Source organism: Netta rufina (assembly GCF_964035555.1).
Source record: "Netta rufina genome assembly, chromosome: 2".
NCBI classification, from domain to species: domain Eukaryota; kingdom Metazoa; phylum Chordata; class Aves; order Anseriformes; family Anatidae; genus Netta; species Netta rufina.
In genome coordinates, this window is record NC_140124.1 from 153,947,611 (window position 1) to 153,967,339 (window position 19,729).

A 19,729-nucleotide genomic window follows, 5' to 3' on the forward strand; every position below is an offset into this window, starting at 1 on the left:
TAGCCATTATTTCTACTTTGGACAAGGAATGAATAAGCCACCAGCTACTGCTCTAATCCAGGGAAAAACAAACAAAGAAATCCAAGACAAAACAACAATAACAACTATCTTACAGTCCTCTTCCTTTTATCAGCCTCTCCAAAGATCCCCCTTTTGGGGGCAAGGGGTTTATTTTGGTTTCTGTCATTGATCTCCACTGCTATTAGTACCCCCTAGTGGGACTCATTTCTCAGGTGACTCACACCAGCTGCACATAGTTTTTTTTTGAAGCAGCTACATCAGCTGCTTTCCTGGGTACTTATATGGCCATAAGGTCCCTTGTGGGGTATTTCTCAGTACCAGCCTGTAAAATACTTCTGGATAATGCCCAAGTGCCTACAGTCCACTTAAATATCCCTAGGGCTCTGGTTATTTAGGATTAGATTTCAGCCTTGCAACTCACCCCCAATAAAGAGATGTTCAATTATGTTGATGTCTATAGAGAAAATCATGACTTCTGACTCAGAGTCCTGACATCATTGTTTCTACCTTTTTCTGATAATTCCTTTCCTTCTTAATTAGTTTACTCCCACCTCTCCATTTAGTCAATTAATGCTTAGTCTTTTCTTAGGCTGTACTTGCTTGCTAGCGTGTTTTAATCAAACCTAAGAGTATGGTGGATATGGATTTTTTTTAATTATTTTTTTTTTCGTAGCATTTCTTGAAGCCACAGCTCTTGGATTTATGTAACAAATAGAAATATTCAATATTCATTCCCTTAAAAAAACTTTAGAGCCATCCTCATTACACAACAACACAACTTTAAAACCTTGCCCCTTAGAAACAAGGAGACGAGTTGAATGACCCTAGACCGTATTTTGGACACCTCTACCCCATAATGCAGAAGCCAGTCATTTCTGTGGGGCCTTGGCCCACCTCATGGTAATACTGGAGAGCTGCAAATAGCACCTCCTTTCTTCCCTATTGCCAGCATTTCAGTTTGGGTGGCTCAATAATACACAAATAGAAAGGAGGGGAGAGAAATTTGTCTCTGCACAGAGAGCAGGGATTGGGACAAAGCTGATCTCCAGCAAGCTGGTCTTTGGCTGGCCTGTGCAAGGACTGTTGTCAAGGGCTTTATATATTATTTAATCGTTGCTAGTCAGGAATCAAACCTATGGCTTGCCTTCTTTAGCAGATAAAGAAGCTAAGCTGTCTGCCTCAAATCATCAGTTGTTTGTACCAGACTGCTGTCAGAGCCATCTAAGTGGCATCATGCCTGACTCTCAGTGCCTGTGACATGGCCCTACCTTAGTAGCATGCAAGTCATGGTACACTACATCCAACAAAAAGCCATACACATCTCCAGAGCCATCGAGTCACCCACCTGCAGGGGTGGGACAGCCATTTGGAGATCTGTTAAAAAAAGGCTCCTGCTGTGGTGCTTGGACATAGCCTGTTATGTAAACAACTAATACCTCCTACACTGTGCCGTGCTGCACACTACAGATATCCTCGCCAGTGTGCAGACCTTGTCAAAGCACTGAAAGACAACGGGATGCTGCTGCAGGGCACTTTTATTATAACCCTCATCGCCCTTCTGCAGCCTCCTCACAGGAGTCATGGCTCTGCCATTCTTCAAAACAGCCCCTTATTATTTAGGCTGTCACAGATTAAAATAGAAAGTTGCTATTTATATTCCCATAAGGAAATATTTTCTGCAGTTTCAGTCAGGCACATCTGAACACTAATGCACCCGTGCTCTTTATTGCCAGCAGAAAACATACCCCCAAACACAGATCCTCATCACTCAAGGTTTCTCTCTGCAGGCAGAAGAACAAAGTTTGCCCCCCCAAAAAAACAAACAAAAACCAAAACAAAACAACAAAAAACACCAACACCACCACAACAAAATCAGTGCTGAGGATATCTGACCTTCCAAAACCCTGATATTTTTCCTCTCCTCTCTCACAGTGTTTCAGGACAACCGAATACCTTTTGCTGGGCTGCAGTGAGTTTATTCACCAGTTTTAAATTCAGTCACTGAATTTGCAAAAGTGATTCATATAGAAACATTTTTGAATACAGATTCTTCCCCAAAGGCTTTTTAATCACACAGATGGTGAAACTGGGAACCACCAACACCACCAACTTTCACCTCTAAAGCAACATGAACCCTTGTTTTCTTCCAGTACAAGTGTTCTCCTCTAAGTCTGTTTCACAGCTCGAACTAGAGCCATGCAAGAAGGAGAATGCCTGCGTGTTGAATGTGCACAACACACACACATCAAAGAAGCTTGCAGAACATGCAGGATAATATAGAGGTTGCACTGCGAAACTTGAAGCAGCCATCACAACCGTTCTCCTACCCTGTTATCTAGGAAGAAGAGTACTAAGGAAAGTGGCCTGTATTTAACATCAGCTCATGACTAAAACGCGCTCGTTAATAACAGATTGTGGCTAATCCCTTGCCCCATTCTCAGGAGACATTGTAGAGAGTGACTGGGAGGCTGCTACCTAACCTACAGCTATCTAGTGCTGCTGAGCAAGGCTCAGCACAGAAGGGTTTCCAGGTGACTCATCACGAAAGCTGTGTATGACCCAGTGAAAAATAGGAGTTTGCAAAAAACACCAGTTTAGAACCTATGTGAAAAGATTTTGGAACACGTTTATTCTCAAGTGGCAACAGAGGCTCAAATGCAAGCCTAGAGCAAAGCTACGAGTCAGGCAGAGTCCCCAGCACTCCAAGGTCATTGAAAAGTATCTGAACTTAGTGATATGTCAAATTGATCCTTATTTCTCAAAATCTTCAACTCCTCTATTTACTCTGAAACTGCCTTTTTTTGTTGTTGGCTTTATCAGACAGATGAACCAGCACATCTTACTGACCTTTTGGCCTTTGGGACCTTCAGGGCCGATTGGGCCTCTCTCACCCTAAAGAAAAAAACATGATTAGTCAGATGGATCTTGCCATTATATAACAAAGGGACCCAATCCCACAGTCATTGAGAACAACAGAAAGGTTTTCTGGTTTTAGTGGACAGCAGGCTAAAAGTGACAGGTCTTCACAAGCAGTGACAGTGAAGTTGGCTGCTCAGAGGTCCCAGTCACAGCCAATACAAGCATTACATGATTTTTAAAAGGTATGAGATCTTTCTCAGGGTGGCTATATTTATTTCCAGAATTTCTTCCTACTCAACTGAAGAACGATGCACAAGACTGGGGTGGATAAAAATAACCACTTTGTTCTCCAAGGTTGCTTTCAAGACTATCAGCACGATCAAAACTGAATTAAATAAAGATAAAACACCTGGGAAGATTGCCATTACCTCTATAGACATCCCACCATCTGGTTCTTTCTGTGAAGTGCTTACCACCACTAGGTCTCCAAGCACTTCACAAACACGGTCTTTCTTATAACTCACTTGCATGGTATCATTATTTCCAAACCCATTCAACATACCAGAAAAAAAACACACTCTACACTCACCTTTTCTCCAGCAGAACAGGAGCAATTGACGGTCTTGAGGTGGGCAACTTGCTCGCTGCCAACAGTGGGCTTCACTTCCACGGGAGGTGCTTCTGTCAGGACCGTGACCTGGCACTGCACCCAAACACTCAGGGTCATGATGAAGACTTTGATGCTAGAAAACTTTATCTTCCACCCACTTTAGAGAAACCGCATAGGCATTACTGCACAGCTAAATATGTTAGGAATGAAATCCCACAAAAGCCATTCATTCGAGCAATGGGAGAAAATGTGGCAAAATGAACAATGAATCTCTTTAACCAGGATCGAGAGGAGAAGAGTGAAAGGGGAGTGGAAGTGACTACTGAGAGCTGGGCACAGGAAACTAAGCAGCAACTGGCACTGTGTTAGCTCTCCCCAAATAAAACCAGTGGGATTCGTGCTGAATATTTCATGCTGAATTTCTGTTGTTCCATCATCACTTCAGGGTTTTGTTTCCCATGACAGTTTGACAGGGAAAAAGTGACTTGGAAACTTCAAATTCCTCATACTCATCCCTTTACAGTTCTCTTCTGGCACTGCTACTTTACCAATTATATAGCTAGGTTTGATTCACCATCATTATAAAAATGATAAACCCACACTGTCATAAATTTCCTGGTTTGTGTAATAGATTTCAATGAAGAGTGTTCATGTGAAAATGAATTAATGACAAAAAGAAGCTTACTGGTCCAGAGGGAATGTCACAGCAGGTCTCCAGCTCAGCATGCCGAGAATCACAGTAAATAACCATCCGCTGAAGATCAAACTGGAAGACAAAGTGAGGCAATAGTCTCAGAGACAGTGAATTATTAAAGACCACATGTCCTTTTGTTTGGATACACACAGTGCAGATGAATGCAAATAAAAACCAGATGGGGCTAAATTCATGGCGATTCTGTGACTCCCGTAGTCAATCTCTTTCTTTCTCTCTCAATAACAGACCAATATCTCAGCATTCTTCAAGAGTGCTGTGTTAATGAGCCCCTGAATATGCCTATTAACTCTGTGATGCAGGTTTTAATACAATAAGGAACTCTGCTAATCGCTGTGTCCTGGCCAAATTCCTGTCTGGGAAGACATATTTTGCCCACCTATATCCTTCCTAGAATTTCATCTAGACATAAGGTTTGTTTTTCTCCTGTTGCGACTTGCATCTTCTGACCATTTACCCCTGTGTGAGAAATGCTATTAGCACACTTAATATGCACATCCCATCCTTGTTGTGCAGCTAAGATTACCTAAGTCTCAAACCACCCATCATGCTTAAGTTATACCAGGTTAATGCAGCAACCAGACCAATGTGCAGGTATAACCTTAAGTTCAATTAGAGCAAGAGCCATTTAATATCAGCCTTATTTTCCAAGGAATAGAGACTATGTCGTGACTCTACTTAGTCATCAGGATTTCTTTTCTTTCCCTATCCCTTGCTGTCACAAGTTTCATAAGGCCAGACTGGACAGAAAAACATCTTTATGTGTGTAGCTCAGTACTTATTTCGATCATATTTATGGATGATTTTGTCTCTGATCTTAACTCTTGTGTATCCTGGGACTAGACCGAAAGATGAAATACATTTCTCATTTTTAATCCCTTTTACATAGATATTGACAATCTCGCATAAAAGGCCACAAGTCTTACACGCGATGAAATGCCAATCTGTTTTAGCTGTGCAACACAGGTAATATTCCAGTTATGCTGCTTTAGGATAAGGGACATTTACAACAAAAACGCCCCAAAATACAATCACATGCTGCAAGCCCAGCACTGAAAGTTACACCAGTTCTACTTGATACACGCAGTACTTACATCAATAGGGACACTATCATACAAACGTTTGCCAATCACAGTCTTTCCCTGAATGTCAATATTTTCCCTGTCTTCAATAGGCAGCATCTGCACCAGCTTGCAGTCTATGTACAGCGAGACAGCTGTTGACTGAATGCTGAGGGCAATCTTGTGCCAGCTGCGGTCAAAGAGATCACTGACTCGTGCGCTGCGGAAGACCACTCTCACGGCATCTTTGGTGAGCCCAACGGCATTGTACTCCACGGCTTTGTTCTCTCCGTCCAGACGGATTGAGACCTGAAAACAGACAGAGGTGATTTTGCCATTAGGTGTACAGCCTCCTCCTTCCTCCTGCCTGCTTTCCATTGCAACTGACACCCCAAAGACAGGCATTTGGTTAGAAGCTGATGCAAAGAGCAGAGGATGTTCTTTTGGATGAGATATGAAGTTGGATAGGGAGCCTATACCTGTTCTAGTGAACAGACAGGGCTGGGCACTGGCTTGAGCACAAACCCTTGACCATCCTGACTTTGCCTCTCCTCATGAGCACTGTCCCTGGTATGGTTTCATCCCATGCCACCATAAGGCCTCCCTGGCAATGCTTGGGCACGGTTGGGTGCTAGCACATGTCAGAGACGTCTCCCCAAAAGTATACAGACAAAGCTGAGCCTGTTTTGGATCCCTTTACCCTGTGCAATCCTCCACTACTTCCCAGCAGGCTCTGTGCTCTTTAGTCCCCCTCACATGTCCTCAACCATCCCACAGGGCATGGACAAACCCCTCATTTCCTGATATGCAAACAGTCTGCTCCACTGTAGCATTACAGATTATTCAAGACACTTTGAACTGAAGACCAAAACACACAATAATGATTATGCCTCGGGCTCTGAGGAGACCTAGGACCATGTTATTACACAGTGTGGACACAGACAAGCTGTGCGACTTGAAGTCAGTGCTGAAGACTGGTTCCTGACCTAAATCATTTAATTAGAAATAAAAGAGACAATGCCTAGTGATGGAGGAAAGCTAGAAGTTTAAGGATAGATGGCCTCAAATGTCTTCCTTTCAGAGTAAAATTATCTAGTGTAATACATAAAAAATGAAGTCCCAGGTGACCACTCTTAGGCAAAGCATTTTCAAATGAGTGAAAACAAAATTCCATTTTAATCTTGTATTAAATCACACCACTCCACTTGATCACTGCAGAATCAATACCTCACCATTGATTCCCTCCATCTTTCTTCCTTTACATGTCTCTGCCTTTCTCTCCACAAGCCATTCCTAGCAACATCGTGCTACACATACCCCATGTTGCAAGCTACGGAGTAGGTAAACATAGGCTTTTGAAGACGTTATACTCCTAGCTCATTTAAAAATTGATTTTCTCTTTTATCAAAGACAGACAGTTACTGGCAAGCAGCAGGAAATGGAGCAGAGCTCAGAGCCTGGGGAAGCAGTGGAGCATCCATGAGCTGCAAAGCTGAAAGGAGTTTGGCCACATTGGCACCAAACTGTGCCTGATGGAAGCAACACAGGGTAGGCTGCCTCCAAACCTGACACAACATCTCCATGCAGCTGGGCACCATGCTGGCTAGAAATGCCGTCTCAGATCAGTGCTGGCTTAGAAGTGTCAGCTGTCTTTAAACTAAGCAGGTACACAAACACTTAGTGGCCAAAGTTCAAGAGACTGTGCATGAAACAAGGCTCATGAGGCTCTAAGAACACTTTTGGCACCACAATTGAAGGCGCTTTTGAAAATATTACTGAGAATCTTGAGTTCTTTTTTCTCTCTCCATCTACACAGTTCAGGTTTTCAGCTGTCTCCAACAAAACATAAAACCCTGAAAAACATACAACCCAACCAAACCATCTCCTGCTGAAGCACACTCAAATCTCTAAGCTTAGTATAATACTAAGAATGTTAGATTGGAAAAGATGGCCCTTTACTCCAACCTTAGGGTCTCATACCTGTGGTATGCCGTACTTGTCAATAATCTGCCAAATATACCAGTCTTCTTTTCTGGAAGCCTTCCGGAATTTGAAGGTAGTTACAAAGGCATATTCATCAGGCAGACCTTGTGGGAATACATCCCTGGCATGGGGAGGGAAAAAGAGAGCAATGTATCAGGCTTAGCAGTGTAGAGCAGAATTTCTAAAAACTCTGCATGTCCCAACAATGCTTCCCAAAAGTATCATGTCGTTCCCACAAAATCTGCTGTATTTGGCAGCTTAAAAAAGATGAACATGAGCTTGTGCCCTCCAGGTGGTTCTGTCCTTGAGGAGCCCTTCTCCATTCCAACAATGAAGCTCTCAGGTTAAATAAGGAACAGCAAAAAGCTTCAGTCTCAGATTCATCATGTCAAAGCAATTGATTTTCACCTGATGATTCAGTTCATGCATGCAGCAAATCGTCCTGTTCTTCTCTAGATGCACTGGAGACCTCTGAAATCTGACAGTGGACAGACATGCTTGAAATCCTCTATAAATGTACCAAATTATAGTAACAAATATTGTGATATTTCCCCCAAAATAGGCACTACACCTCATTCCTGCCCAAGGATATTTTCCTTGGCTGGCGGCCTGGGAGAACAGAACCTTCTCAAATCACACTTTACAAGTACCTTAGGCAGAAATTTGTTCATTGTGACACCATGGTCCATGCATAAGTCTGAATTAACCAAAACCAGCACTGTTTGACTCAACCCCAACATAAGAACATACCAGAAATGAGCTGGACAGAAGGGATAATTAACCCAAAATCACAATTTTTTGTCACTAGGCATAAATGGACATCTAGGAATGAGGATGAATGGAACAAACATGCTCTCCCTCCCTCCAACTCTTTATGATTTCTCTTTATGCTCTCTTTATAATGGTGCAACACAATGAACCAATTATTTTTCTATTTTTTTATTGCATTCATGATTTTGCAAACTTTACTTATATTGCCTCTAAGCAATCTCTTTTCCCAGTTGAATAGTCCCAGCTACCCAGCTAACTTCATTGTTCCTAATGCCCAGGACAGCCTGCTCCTCTGATTACTCCTAAATAGGCCCTTCCTAAATATCATGTCTTTGCTTCTGGACATCTGAGCAGTCAGGCATAAGCACCCATTAGGAAAAAAAAAAAAAAAAAAAAGACAACAGCAGCAGTTAATAAAGAGCAAAAGAGCAAAACAGTGAAGAGAGTACTCTTAAGGAATACTGAATACTCAACACAGTCCATTGCTATGCAGAAACTGGCACGGTTAACCCAACGGCATGCAAAGCTAGAAGTTGTTACTGGAGTTTAAGGCAAAAATCTCATCTTCAGCATTTCCAGAATGCTTTGTTTTACATTTACAGCAAAAGTTGAAGGCCAAAATATTCAATCACCATTTAGTCAGTGCTTTGAATTTCCTGTATTTTTAGCCAAGTTTAAATTTCAGAATAAGTATTACTGTGATTTTTTTTTCCACTGCTGTAGTTTTTGCTGTATAAAAAGCCCATGGAGACTATGCATCATTATAAGCTGGTCTTCCCACTGGGGGCAAAGGCACCTTCTGGAGTCTTCCAGCACAAGAGAAAACTAAACCAGCTCTTTCCCTTTGGAGAGCAGACAAGGCTGTCTTATTTCTCAGTAATAGGCATTCATGAACCATCCCTCCCTGGTCACAGATCCACCTCATGCCAGCATCGATCTCCCCTGTGGTACACAAAATAACCAGACATTCCCTCCCTTAACAATGAAACAAGAAGCCTGTCAGTTGTCACATGGCAGAGCTGCCATGGAGAATAAAACTGGCATGACTGGGCACTGAAAACCACCAAGAAAAACTAGGGGATATTTGGCAAGAGGGAGCAAAGTTGGTCACATCAGCCCTCCCGAGAGGGCACCCAGCCAGGTCTCTTGAACTGTTGACATGCCCTCGTGCAAATTTCCTGTCAAATGGCTTTGGACACTCATTGTCTCCGTGTTTGTCAAAGAAGAAGCTTTGCTTGGCTTTTAACATCATTGACAGATCAAGAAACTTCAGCAAGGTGGAAGATTGACAGCTAAAAACACTTTTCTTATCACTGCATCCTCTTGAACATTTCCACATGAGAGTGCAGTTTGTATGGAAAGTTCCCTGTGGCTCAGCTCCTAAACCTCTGCTGTTTCAGAATAGATGGCCAGTGCATTTAACTTAACTCACTCCTCACCACCTACCTTCATCATCACAGCTGGGTTTAGTGGGCTGCGTCCCTACCCAGATTTTTAGGACTCTGGTTTGCCTTTTGGGCACAAGAGAGCCCTACTGACTTATTTTTCTGACTACACCCCACCACCAACTCTAACCTCCTCCTGAATGAAAGCAAAGCAAAAAAATGGTTTCTCAGTTAATCCCCAGGTGGCACAAGGTGGCAGAGTTACAGGTCTGGGAGTGCTTAGCTGTCCTGATCCATAACACGTTTGCTGTTATCACATCAACAGCAGCTTGACTCTTGCTTTCCATGCTGCCTTTCCTTGTTGCTTTTACAACTCCATGTATACAGGCGTGCTTCATTCCTAGTACAAATTAAAGGCAGTGTCTGTAACTGTGGCATCGCTGCTTTGCTGAGCAGGTAGGTATACGGGCATGTGGTTGAAGTTAATCCCTTGTGATGATACCGTGTTGGGCCTGACAGCCTACAACCAAATCTGGAAGAGCTGATTGCTGGCCTCTGAGCTCAGACAGTCTCTCTGTATACTTTTGATCTGGAAACAGGAATATCACCATGCAAGCTTAAATTCAGAAAAAGGTTTTCAGATGCTTAATACCCACAGAAATAACTGAGAATTAGGTACCTAAATATCCTTGTGAGTCTGGCCACACATCGTCACACAGAGGCTGGCAAATGGTCCATTGGGTTGACTTACACTGATAGAAAGCTATAATGACCTATTACCTGTCAACCTCAACTGATTTTTTAAGGTGCTGAAGAACTGACTGCAAGTACCAGACAGAAAAAGGCTCCCTGCCAAAAGCAAACCTAAAAACGCTCATTGCTCTGAAGATATGATAAAAGCTGTTTCTCAAGTCCTTGGTCCTTGCATCTTTTACAGAGACGCATTACTGCATAAATAACAGCACCTCTGTTTATGAGCTTTCATTTCTTTCCTCACTAAAAAGTGATCTCCATCTAAAAGCCCAGCTATACTTAGGAATCCAAGGGCAGGAATTGCTGTCCCTAGGTATGTTTTACTTCCTTCTTTCACTCAAGGCTGAATTGAACTGATGATCCATATTATGGAGCTTTGCTGGATGGCTGGTACCTACAGGGAGCTCTCTGCCGGCTTCTTGGTCTATAACTCTGACAACAGGATGGATTGCAGAAGAGCTCATTATAAAACTCCAAGACATGGGAATCCTCTGGTGCTGCAGGTTGGTCTAAGAGTTAATTAAACCATCACCAAGGTCAGGTAAATCACAACTTCTACAAAGAAAAGATGATAATGACCAGGCAGGAGACTCTCTTAGCCATTTTCCATTTACACGATATATCCTCCTTCTTACATGTTTTTGTTTGGCATAAGAGCTTACATCTGTAACAATCAGAGTGATATCCTACATCTATAACAATAATACAGTGGAGAAAAATAAGATTATCGGTTCTCATTTCAGACACGGAATGTAATGGTTATTAATAAGGTGTTTGCATTTGGTGAGGAAGGGACATAATGAATACACCTAGAAAATCTGACCATTTTCACCTCAACTAAAAACCACTAACCACTAAGTAGGAAGAGGAGGATGAGAAGCAGAAGAAGAGGGGGAAGGGAAGGGAAGAGAAGGGAAGGGAAGGGAAAGGAAGGGAAGGGAAGGGAAGGGAAGGGAAGGGAAGGGAAGGGAAGGGAAGGGAAGGGAAGGGAAGGGAAGGGAAGGGAAGGGAAGGGAAGGGAAGGGAAGGGAAGGGAAGGGAAGGGAAGGGAAGGGAAGGGAAGGGAAGGGAAGGGAAGGGAAGGGAAGGGAAGGGAAGGGAAGGGAAGGGAAGGGAAGGGAAGGGAAGGGAAGGGAAGGGAAGGGAAGGGAAGGGAAGGGAAGGGAAGGGAAGGGAAGGGAAGGGAAGGGAAGGGGCAGTAACAGCAAGCTATTCCAGACAGGAACAGCCAGCCAAGCATCAAGAAGTTCTGTGAGGTGGCAGCTGGGATAAGAACCAAGCCAGGCTGGAGCCAGATCAGGCAAAAGGAGACTGAGGGATATACATTGCAGAATGAAGCCTTTGGAGTTAGGACCAGAAGAAATAAACGGAGGAGAGAATGGGTTAGTGAGCCAAAATCTTGTCATTAGCCAAGACAACCGTGAAGAGAAACATGCCTGAATAAACCAAACCCAAAATCTGGGGCACAGAAGATCCACTGAGGAGCCATGAGCAAGCAGCAGGAGAGCCCCAGATACCTGAGCTGTGGGGAGAAGCACTAGCACTAGACTAGTCCTCAGGCAGCTAGAGATACCTGCCAGTCCCGCAGTGCCCAGGACACAGATTGCATCCTGTCTGTTGCATTTGATCACTCGCAGGGTGCCTCACTATGAACGGGAAGAAAGTTCATGGGTGTAGGCTCCAGATTGGAAGATGAATAGGCACATTTCCCATGCAACTAAGCTGGCACTTTGTAAAAGTACGAGTGTTTATATAAAATGATACAAATCCTTTAAGCAGATAATAAAGTGAATTAAATATATTACTTGGTTAACGATTTTGTATCTAATTATGAGATGTAGCTATCAGTTGCTAGATGTTGCTTGAGGTTATCTGCAAGACAGGACAGATGTTTTTGTTTTGTTTATTATTCCAGTTATCAGTTTTGTTCAGCCTTATGAGATTTCATTTTCTGTGAGCAATGACCCTATATGCACCATCTCTGAATCCTGACATCCAACAAGTAAAATGAACCAAATATGCAGACACCTTCTGCAGTGACATATCCATTTGGTTTCATTCCCAAACCACAGGAGTATGGAAGTTAAAATGCAAAAGGCTGAAAACAGAAAAAAAAAGCTTCCTTAGTTCTATGTTTCTGTTAATCATTTAAAAGGAAGCTTAGTCATTTCAATGTACTAATTTAGGATACTTTACTCCCAATTGGCAAAATAGACAATTGGAAAAAAAAAAAAAAAAAAAAAAAAAAAGACTGGGCAAAAATATCCTACTTATTTTAAAAACAACATGAACAAATAAATGGATGCAATCTGAGCAGATGGAAAGTCATCATAGCTGGTTGGTCTGGCTTTGCTTCCTCAGCTTTTCTGGGAGAACATCAACAGCAAAAACAAGAACAAAGTGCTTCAGCTCTTAATTTCTAAAAGCAGTGCAAATGGACAGCTCTCTATAATCCATGGTAAGCTGTTCCAGAGGGTAAATGCATTCATTAAAAGTATGCATTTCTTCCAAGCTGTTTTTTGATGATGTTAACAGGCAGGCACTGGCTTTCAATCTACCACTATCCATTGCATCAAAGACCCTCTACTAACCTTTCATTCCCCAAAGGTGCTTATAAGTGGTGATCACCCCAGTTGTTAACTTCTTCTTAATTTTACCTGACTGTGTTGTGCTTGAGTTTCTCACTATTAGACTTGTTTCCTGATTCTTTAACCTTCCATTCATTTCATTCTTATCTATTGAATTATGGACACAAAGACTGGACAAAGAAGTGCTGACAGAGTTCCTCATAACAGAGATAGTTAGCCCATACTTGCAAGTTCCTGCTTATACACCTGAGGATTGCATTAGTCCTGTTTCCCAGAGCTCCAGTTCAGTAGATCAACACTCCCAGAATTTCTTAAGTAGAAGCTGCAGTTCCCTGCATTGAGGGCTACCTTCTACACAGGCCCTGATGGTAACTCTCTCCAGTGATAGAGTACACTACTGCTTGTTATTACAAGCCACAGCAAGCAAGGATTGTACCCACAAGCTGTTGTAAGACAAAAAAAAAAAAAAAAGAAAAAGGTTTATTTCCTTCCCTGCACACATCAGTGATGTATACACTACTTGTCAAGACCAAGATGCCTTAGTTTGTTGGCCTTCTTCCAGATGATGAATTTACATGCCCTGAGACTTGACATCATTCATGGGCATTAGAGCAAACAGTTTTCCATTCAATAAACCATTTTTGGACTTTTTTTTTAAGACTCTTTATGTTGTGTTTATATATAGAGAGAGAAAGAAAGAGAGGAGAGAAGAGCAAATCAATCCAGGTGGGCTACAAGATTAACATATATTGTGAAATCAAGCAAATGAAAGTCACGGGACAATCTCAAAGATGCAGTGAGCTAAATAGAAGAGACAAAACTGAAAACAAACAAACAACAACATGAAAAATCCAACAACAACAACAAAAAACAGCCTTCATCTGTAAGAAGGAAAAGAATTACCATCGATTTTTTAAGCTGAAGTTCAAACCAGCAGAGTGAAATTTACTGCAAAGATGTTAATGATGACAATTCAATCTATGGCTTGTGGTTACTCAGTGAAATTATGCACTCACTCTTTTCAAGGCTAATGCTAGCACAACTCAAATGACAACCCAAAGAGAAAACAGTCTGATAGCCTACGACACAACTGGCAGCCTCAGGTTATAAAAGGCTCCAGGGACCAAACTGATGGTGACACAGGATTAAAAACTGCTCCTTCTTCTATGAGGCCAAAAACCTTATTAGCTAACTGATAATATCTACTACAAAGTGGTCTCTTGCAATTAACAAATATATTTTAATATATTCTGAACTGCAGCTTTCACCAGAAAACCCACTTGAACTCAGAGAATCACCATCATTATACAATTCACAGTGAGGGGAGTTACTTTGGTAATTTTTAGAAGAAAAATGTTAGAAGATACACTACAGTGCCACAAATGACATTCAGATTATGAAGTGTATTATTTGCTAATATTTCTAAAAATATCTGAAATAATATGGTGTAAATGATCCTGTAGACAGTTTTACATTGTCTCTACAGGACTTAATGAAAAAAATACTCAGTATCTTCTAAAAACCAAAAAGGGACTGCAAACATATTCAAGGTTGCCTGAACTTCAGTTCCTTATGGTCAGAACAATTCCACAACTGTTAGACATTGTATTAGTCTGTCATTATCTTCACTTTGGAATTAATTTTCACCTTACATATGTGGCAAAAGGACAGAGGAGCAAAAGACAGCAGGAGTTTCTTCCAATTACATAGAGTTAGTTCACAGAGCTTTTCGGATCCCAGAAACTACTGGACTACTCCAAGATCTATATTCTTAAAACTTGAGAAATCTTAAACATTTACTTTTTACCCAAGAAAACTTAAATCTTTACTTTTCCTACTTAAAACACTTTTGTCAAACTGAGCTCCATGCCTCCCTGCTGCTCTCACACACAGTGCAACTCCTTCTCCTCACTGCCCCAACCCAATCTTCCTGAAGAGGTGATGTCACCATGGTGGGTGAGCTATCCTACCTCGTTTCTGCAATCCCAAAGAGATCAAAGCCCTGCCCACTGGATCTCTACTCTGTGAGGATTCAGATCAAGAGCTGCACCTCCATTTATGCCCAGGATGTAGAATATGCAAGAACTTCTTGGAGACAGACACACAGATTGTGACCCACATCTCCCATCTGCCCATGATGCCAACAGGGGAAGAAGCTCAGACCTCTGTGGGGATTAGTCTCACATCACCATGAGATAGAAGACGTGAGCCTGTGCCCTTTGCGGAGAAAGAAAACCAGGTCACGACCTGCACTTCCAGTTCAAGATGGTTGGACTTGACAGTCTTGAAAGTCTCTTCCAGCCTAGATGATTCTATGATTCTGTATCTCAACAGGAGAGCTACCAAATATTCCTTTTAGAGTCTATTTACTAGGCCCTAAATTATTTTGTGACTTTCTTAATACTGCTCCTCACAGCCATTGAGATACGCTGTGACCGGCTCATTGTCTACCAGCATGAAGCCTCAAGTTGGTACAGAGGATCCCAAGCACCTTTTATAAATTCTGAGCCAGCGGGACTGAAAGAGCTGATGAAAGCAGCAGAATATCTGTAGGTACCAGGTACTTCACAATAAACCTAGAGGAACCAAACAACAAAAATCAGAGTCTCAGACAAAAATACAGTGAAGGACCAGGGTACTCACTCAGTTTTCTGAACAACAGGAAAACTTCCAAGTCGCACATAAGAGCTCTGAATTCCATTTTCTTTCATTCCAAAGATCTGTTTCACGCTGAACGAATCCATCAGGTCAAATCCTGTCCGTATCAGAAGTACAAATACAAGGCATTGATCAGGCTGCTATATACACAAAGGGGAGCAGTGGGGAATGTCTATAACCGTACTTAGGTTATCTTAGCCCACAGATGTAGCACTTCAGAGATTAACCTTGTTGCTGGGAAAAGCCAGAACAAAATTCTCATGTGGCCTAATCTGCTTAGCCCAAAATCTCAAAACCAAGCTCAGAGTCAAAATGTAACAAGTCTTGGAGAAATTAAAATAAAGTTCTCCAGAAATCAACAGTTATTGTTTGCATTGCCACAGCGCCTTGAAAATACTATATAATTCATTAATCCCTGGAAAGTCTAAGATAAGGTTGAAAAATGCACGTGTGCAAACTGTAATACTTATTGAAAATTGCTAGTCCAAGACACTTGTTTGCATACACTTTTCTAATAGTTTTAATACAACCTAGTCCAATTAACTGATCATTACTATGAGTGGTTAATCTGGACTGCAGACACTTGTGTCAAGCTTCTGACTTTGTTCTGACAAGGCTTATTAGCTCAAGCTCAAGCTGTTCATGTGGGTCTATGCATCTCTAGCACCAATGTCCTCCCAGCCACAAAGAGCTCATGCTTTTGTGACACAAAGTCCCAGGTACTAAACCCTGCCAGGGACAGAGTGGGTACAACTGTGCCTTGATCCTGAATGTATCTAGATCCTGGAGCTGCAGTGCTCTGTAGATTCAACTATCCTGAATTTACCTCCAAACTACCTCCACAGAATGCACATCCAAACTATTAGCTGCTCCCAGAACCAGACACACTGTGGAGTTAGAGGCAAAGACAGTGCAAAAGCCAGGCCAAGAGTGACTTAGGAAAGACTGAAGACTGGAACAGCTTGCCCAGAGGTTGTGTTGTCTCCCTCCTTGTAGATCCCCAAAAGCTTTCTGGACATAGTCCTGGGCCACCCTGCTTCAGCAGAGGGTTGGTGAAGATGACCTCCAGGGGTCCCTTCCAACCTCACCCATTCTGTGATTCTGTGTTTCTGTGGCTTAAAACAGAACCCATGTCTTTCTTTTTTGGGGTTATTCCAGCATCTCCTTCCCCTCTCAGACACGGGACTGCACATATGGTATCCCATGGATGTATTCCAATACATGAAACTGGTGATATTAAAACAAATTATTTTAGTAAATTGATGTTGAACTATGACAGGAGTTTCAACATTGTTCAATTAGTGAGCTCCTAAATCCTTTTCAGAATTGACAAACATTTTTGTGTAGTGAACTTAAGCCTTAAAACTCTTGGGCTTCTTAGTTCCCTTTGTGAATCTTTTCCACTGAAAGCCACAGCAGGACTTCAAAACTGCTGCAATAGGAAAAGGAACCTGCCTAATGATATCATTTTTCAAATTTGTAGGAATAGGTCTCTTCCAACCTAGAAATTCTGTGATTCTGTGATTCTGTGAAATAGGTGCAAAAAAAATGTGTGGTCCAGCCTCCAGGCAGATCAAGATGTGACAGCAGACAGCAAATAAAGTACAAAACTTCTGACATGGAGCTTTTTCTAAAGAAATTGCTTTTTCTGAAGAAATATAATCTTAATTGTTTGAAAAGACAGAAATGGTTGCCTGGTGCCAAGTTGAGGCCTTTTGTATTACAGTAACTTTCTTGGCTGTCAACAGCTTTTCCCTCCTGCCCACTCTATTTTCAGCTCTTACTGGACTTTCAGGAGGGCAAATAGGCAGTTAAGATGCTCCAGGGCCTCATGGCTCCACCTCATAATCACCTCTGCAGCAACGCTAGTGATACACCCTTCTGACATGCAGTAATCAGCCACGATTGCAGCTATAAATCGTAGCAAATAGACCCTACCAGAACACGAGAGTTCCCTGCTGGCTATCACATGAAAAACAGTATGCAGTATGAGTCGCCCATATAAACTCTCCCATAGCTCATTTCATCATGCAATACATATCCTTCATCTACACCAGCTGCAGAAAATCGAGGAAGGCAGTTGAGCTTTGCTGGTAAGAGCCAGTACTGGCAGGCAAGGAAAATTGTGCACTGTTCACAGGAGCTAAGGTGTGAATGAATAAGGCTGAAAAGCTGCCCAAGCCATGTCACAGTGTCAAGTCACAAGAGTCTAAAAGCCATGAAGAATTGCTCAGTCCATGGACCTTGTAAGGCTGAATGTTGCTCAGGTACACAAGTACAAGATACAGTGACAAGGATTTCCTGCTAAGTTAGCTCAGATCCAAACTTAGACTCATCTTTCTCTAAAAACTCAAGTTAGCATTCACATCACAAGTAACTATTGAGGTGTGCACACTAGCGTGTTTTTGCAGTGGATATAAGCCAAGAGTCAGGTTTATTCCATCTCTCTCTTTTTTTTTTTTTTTTTTTTTTTTTCCCTGAGATTCCTAAACAACACAATGAAATGCAAACAAGGCTATTAGGACTATTTGCAAGCAGAACTTGCAGTACTTAGGGTAGGTCACATACAACTTATAGTGTCCAACTGCATTCAGAACTGAATAAAGCACACCAGTAAATCACTATACCTTTTTCGTATTCAGGCTATGGATTTACAACTTGAAATTTTTTTGATATACTTTTAATTTAGAAATGAACGAGGGTTGTTCTTTGAAAATTTGAAGTGCCTTTTAGTCTCATGGAAAAGTTGAGCTCTAAATGTGTCAGAGTGCACACCCAAAATCAGCAAATGCTTTTGTCTTAATTACACCATGATTTTGCTCTGTATTTAATTCAGGTATTGCCTCTAATTTCCTTAGAAAGAGCTATGAAACAAATTCATGTTCTCAGAGCACTTCACATGGAGCACTTCATCTAGCTAAAGGTCAGCTCTTTAGACAGTGTAATAACATAGATTCTCAGGCAAAGAGGGTTGAATACATGCACTTCTAGGGAAAGATTCATCTCATGCTAAAACAGATGCTAAAAGTGCATGTTTGTCTCCATTGACATAAAGAGAGCTTAGGATGCTCAGTCTCCTTGCTAAACCTTACCTAGTAAAGTCTGTAGCTGGTGAATAGCTGGTGAAATGACTCACACTCTTAGATATTTCATTGCCTACCAAACCTGAGGAGGCAATAGACATTTCAATCGTCCATTACCTCAAGGATTTTAGCAGCATTACAGAAAATATAGCATCAGGCCATGCACTAAACAAAGAACTGTGTTTTGAGAATGGGATGCACCTCACCCAATTTTAGCTGTCCAAAACAGGAGACTTCTGATGTATGCAGGTTGCCTCAGTTTCCTTGTGGGCCAGCAGAGAAATACAGGAGTATCTAGGTAGCTGACTCAACACATCTGTCTTGGACCTATCTAAAGACAGGCCAAATGACTATTTGGCAGTGCCTACCTCCTTCCATTCACTAGAATGGAAGCCCATACAGACCATAATTTTCAGACCACTGAAGTGAGGTATTTTCCACCTGTTCCACCTATTGTACATATTATCTTTTTTTTTTTTTTTTTTTTTGCATTGAATGAAGCAGAAGTCAAGAGGAAAAAAAATGTAAATAATGACACATAATTTATGTTTACATTGCCTCATTTGCATTCAGGATTGAATAAATGTTGCAGATTTTTAAAATCAGAAGAGCAATATCTTAAGTTTGCTATCCTGACCATTTACAGAATGTCCTTAATAGTATCTCTTGACCATTTATGTATTCCCTTAAACAAGTACTATACCATTTCTAAGAGGGAGAAGAAACAAACCCCAAATATTGTCAGTTGAGTTGAGAGATTGGTCTGGGCAGATTGCCCAGGTGAGACTGGAAAGAAGACATGAGAAGAGTCCCATACAAATTTGTGCTTGAAAGTAATCTCCAAGATTATTCTAGTTGAAGGAGAAGAAAACATATATAGTCTTTATTTTTATTATTTTGTTTATTTCATGTGCCTGGAAGCACTGGATTGAATATGTTCTTCCCTTGTTGACTTCAGGACTAGGACTGGGACTGTGAGGGAACCAGTGTGATGCTTTTAATTTAGTATTAAATATCACTGCTAAAAAATAAGTTATTATGTAATAATTTCTCCAACACTTGAACAGAATCTTTCACCCAGCACTACCTGGCTGCTAACAATGCAGTGAAAACAGTTCACTTAGATCTTTCCCTAAATGTCTTACTGCCTATTTAGTCTGTTGTACTACATTTCTGGGATGGACTGACAGCAGAAATTTGGGCTGCACATTAGTTTTCCACCATCAAGGACAAATCACATTGTCA

At 41.6% G+C, this 19,729-nt stretch overlaps 1 protein-coding gene across 1 annotated transcript in view; it reads right to left on the bottom strand.

The window, feature by feature from the left end:
- Positions 1 to 19,729, bottom strand: part of COL22A1 (collagen type XXII alpha 1 chain) — a gene marked incomplete at both ends in the record, with an annotated part of 202,631 nt that overhangs the window by 125,691 nt on the left and 57,211 nt on the right. Inside the window, 6 exons of the mRNA XM_084281700.1 lie at positions 2,869 to 2,913; positions 3,470 to 3,583; positions 4,176 to 4,256; positions 5,297 to 5,572; positions 7,244 to 7,367; positions 15,387 to 15,498. Of these exons, the coding sequence (XP_084137826.1) occupies positions 2,869 to 2,913; positions 3,470 to 3,583; positions 4,176 to 4,256; positions 5,297 to 5,572; positions 7,244 to 7,367; positions 15,387 to 15,498 (752 nt within the window). The remainder of the gene's footprint in view (positions 1 to 2,868; positions 2,914 to 3,469; positions 3,584 to 4,175; positions 4,257 to 5,296; positions 5,573 to 7,243; positions 7,368 to 15,386; positions 15,499 to 19,729) is intronic.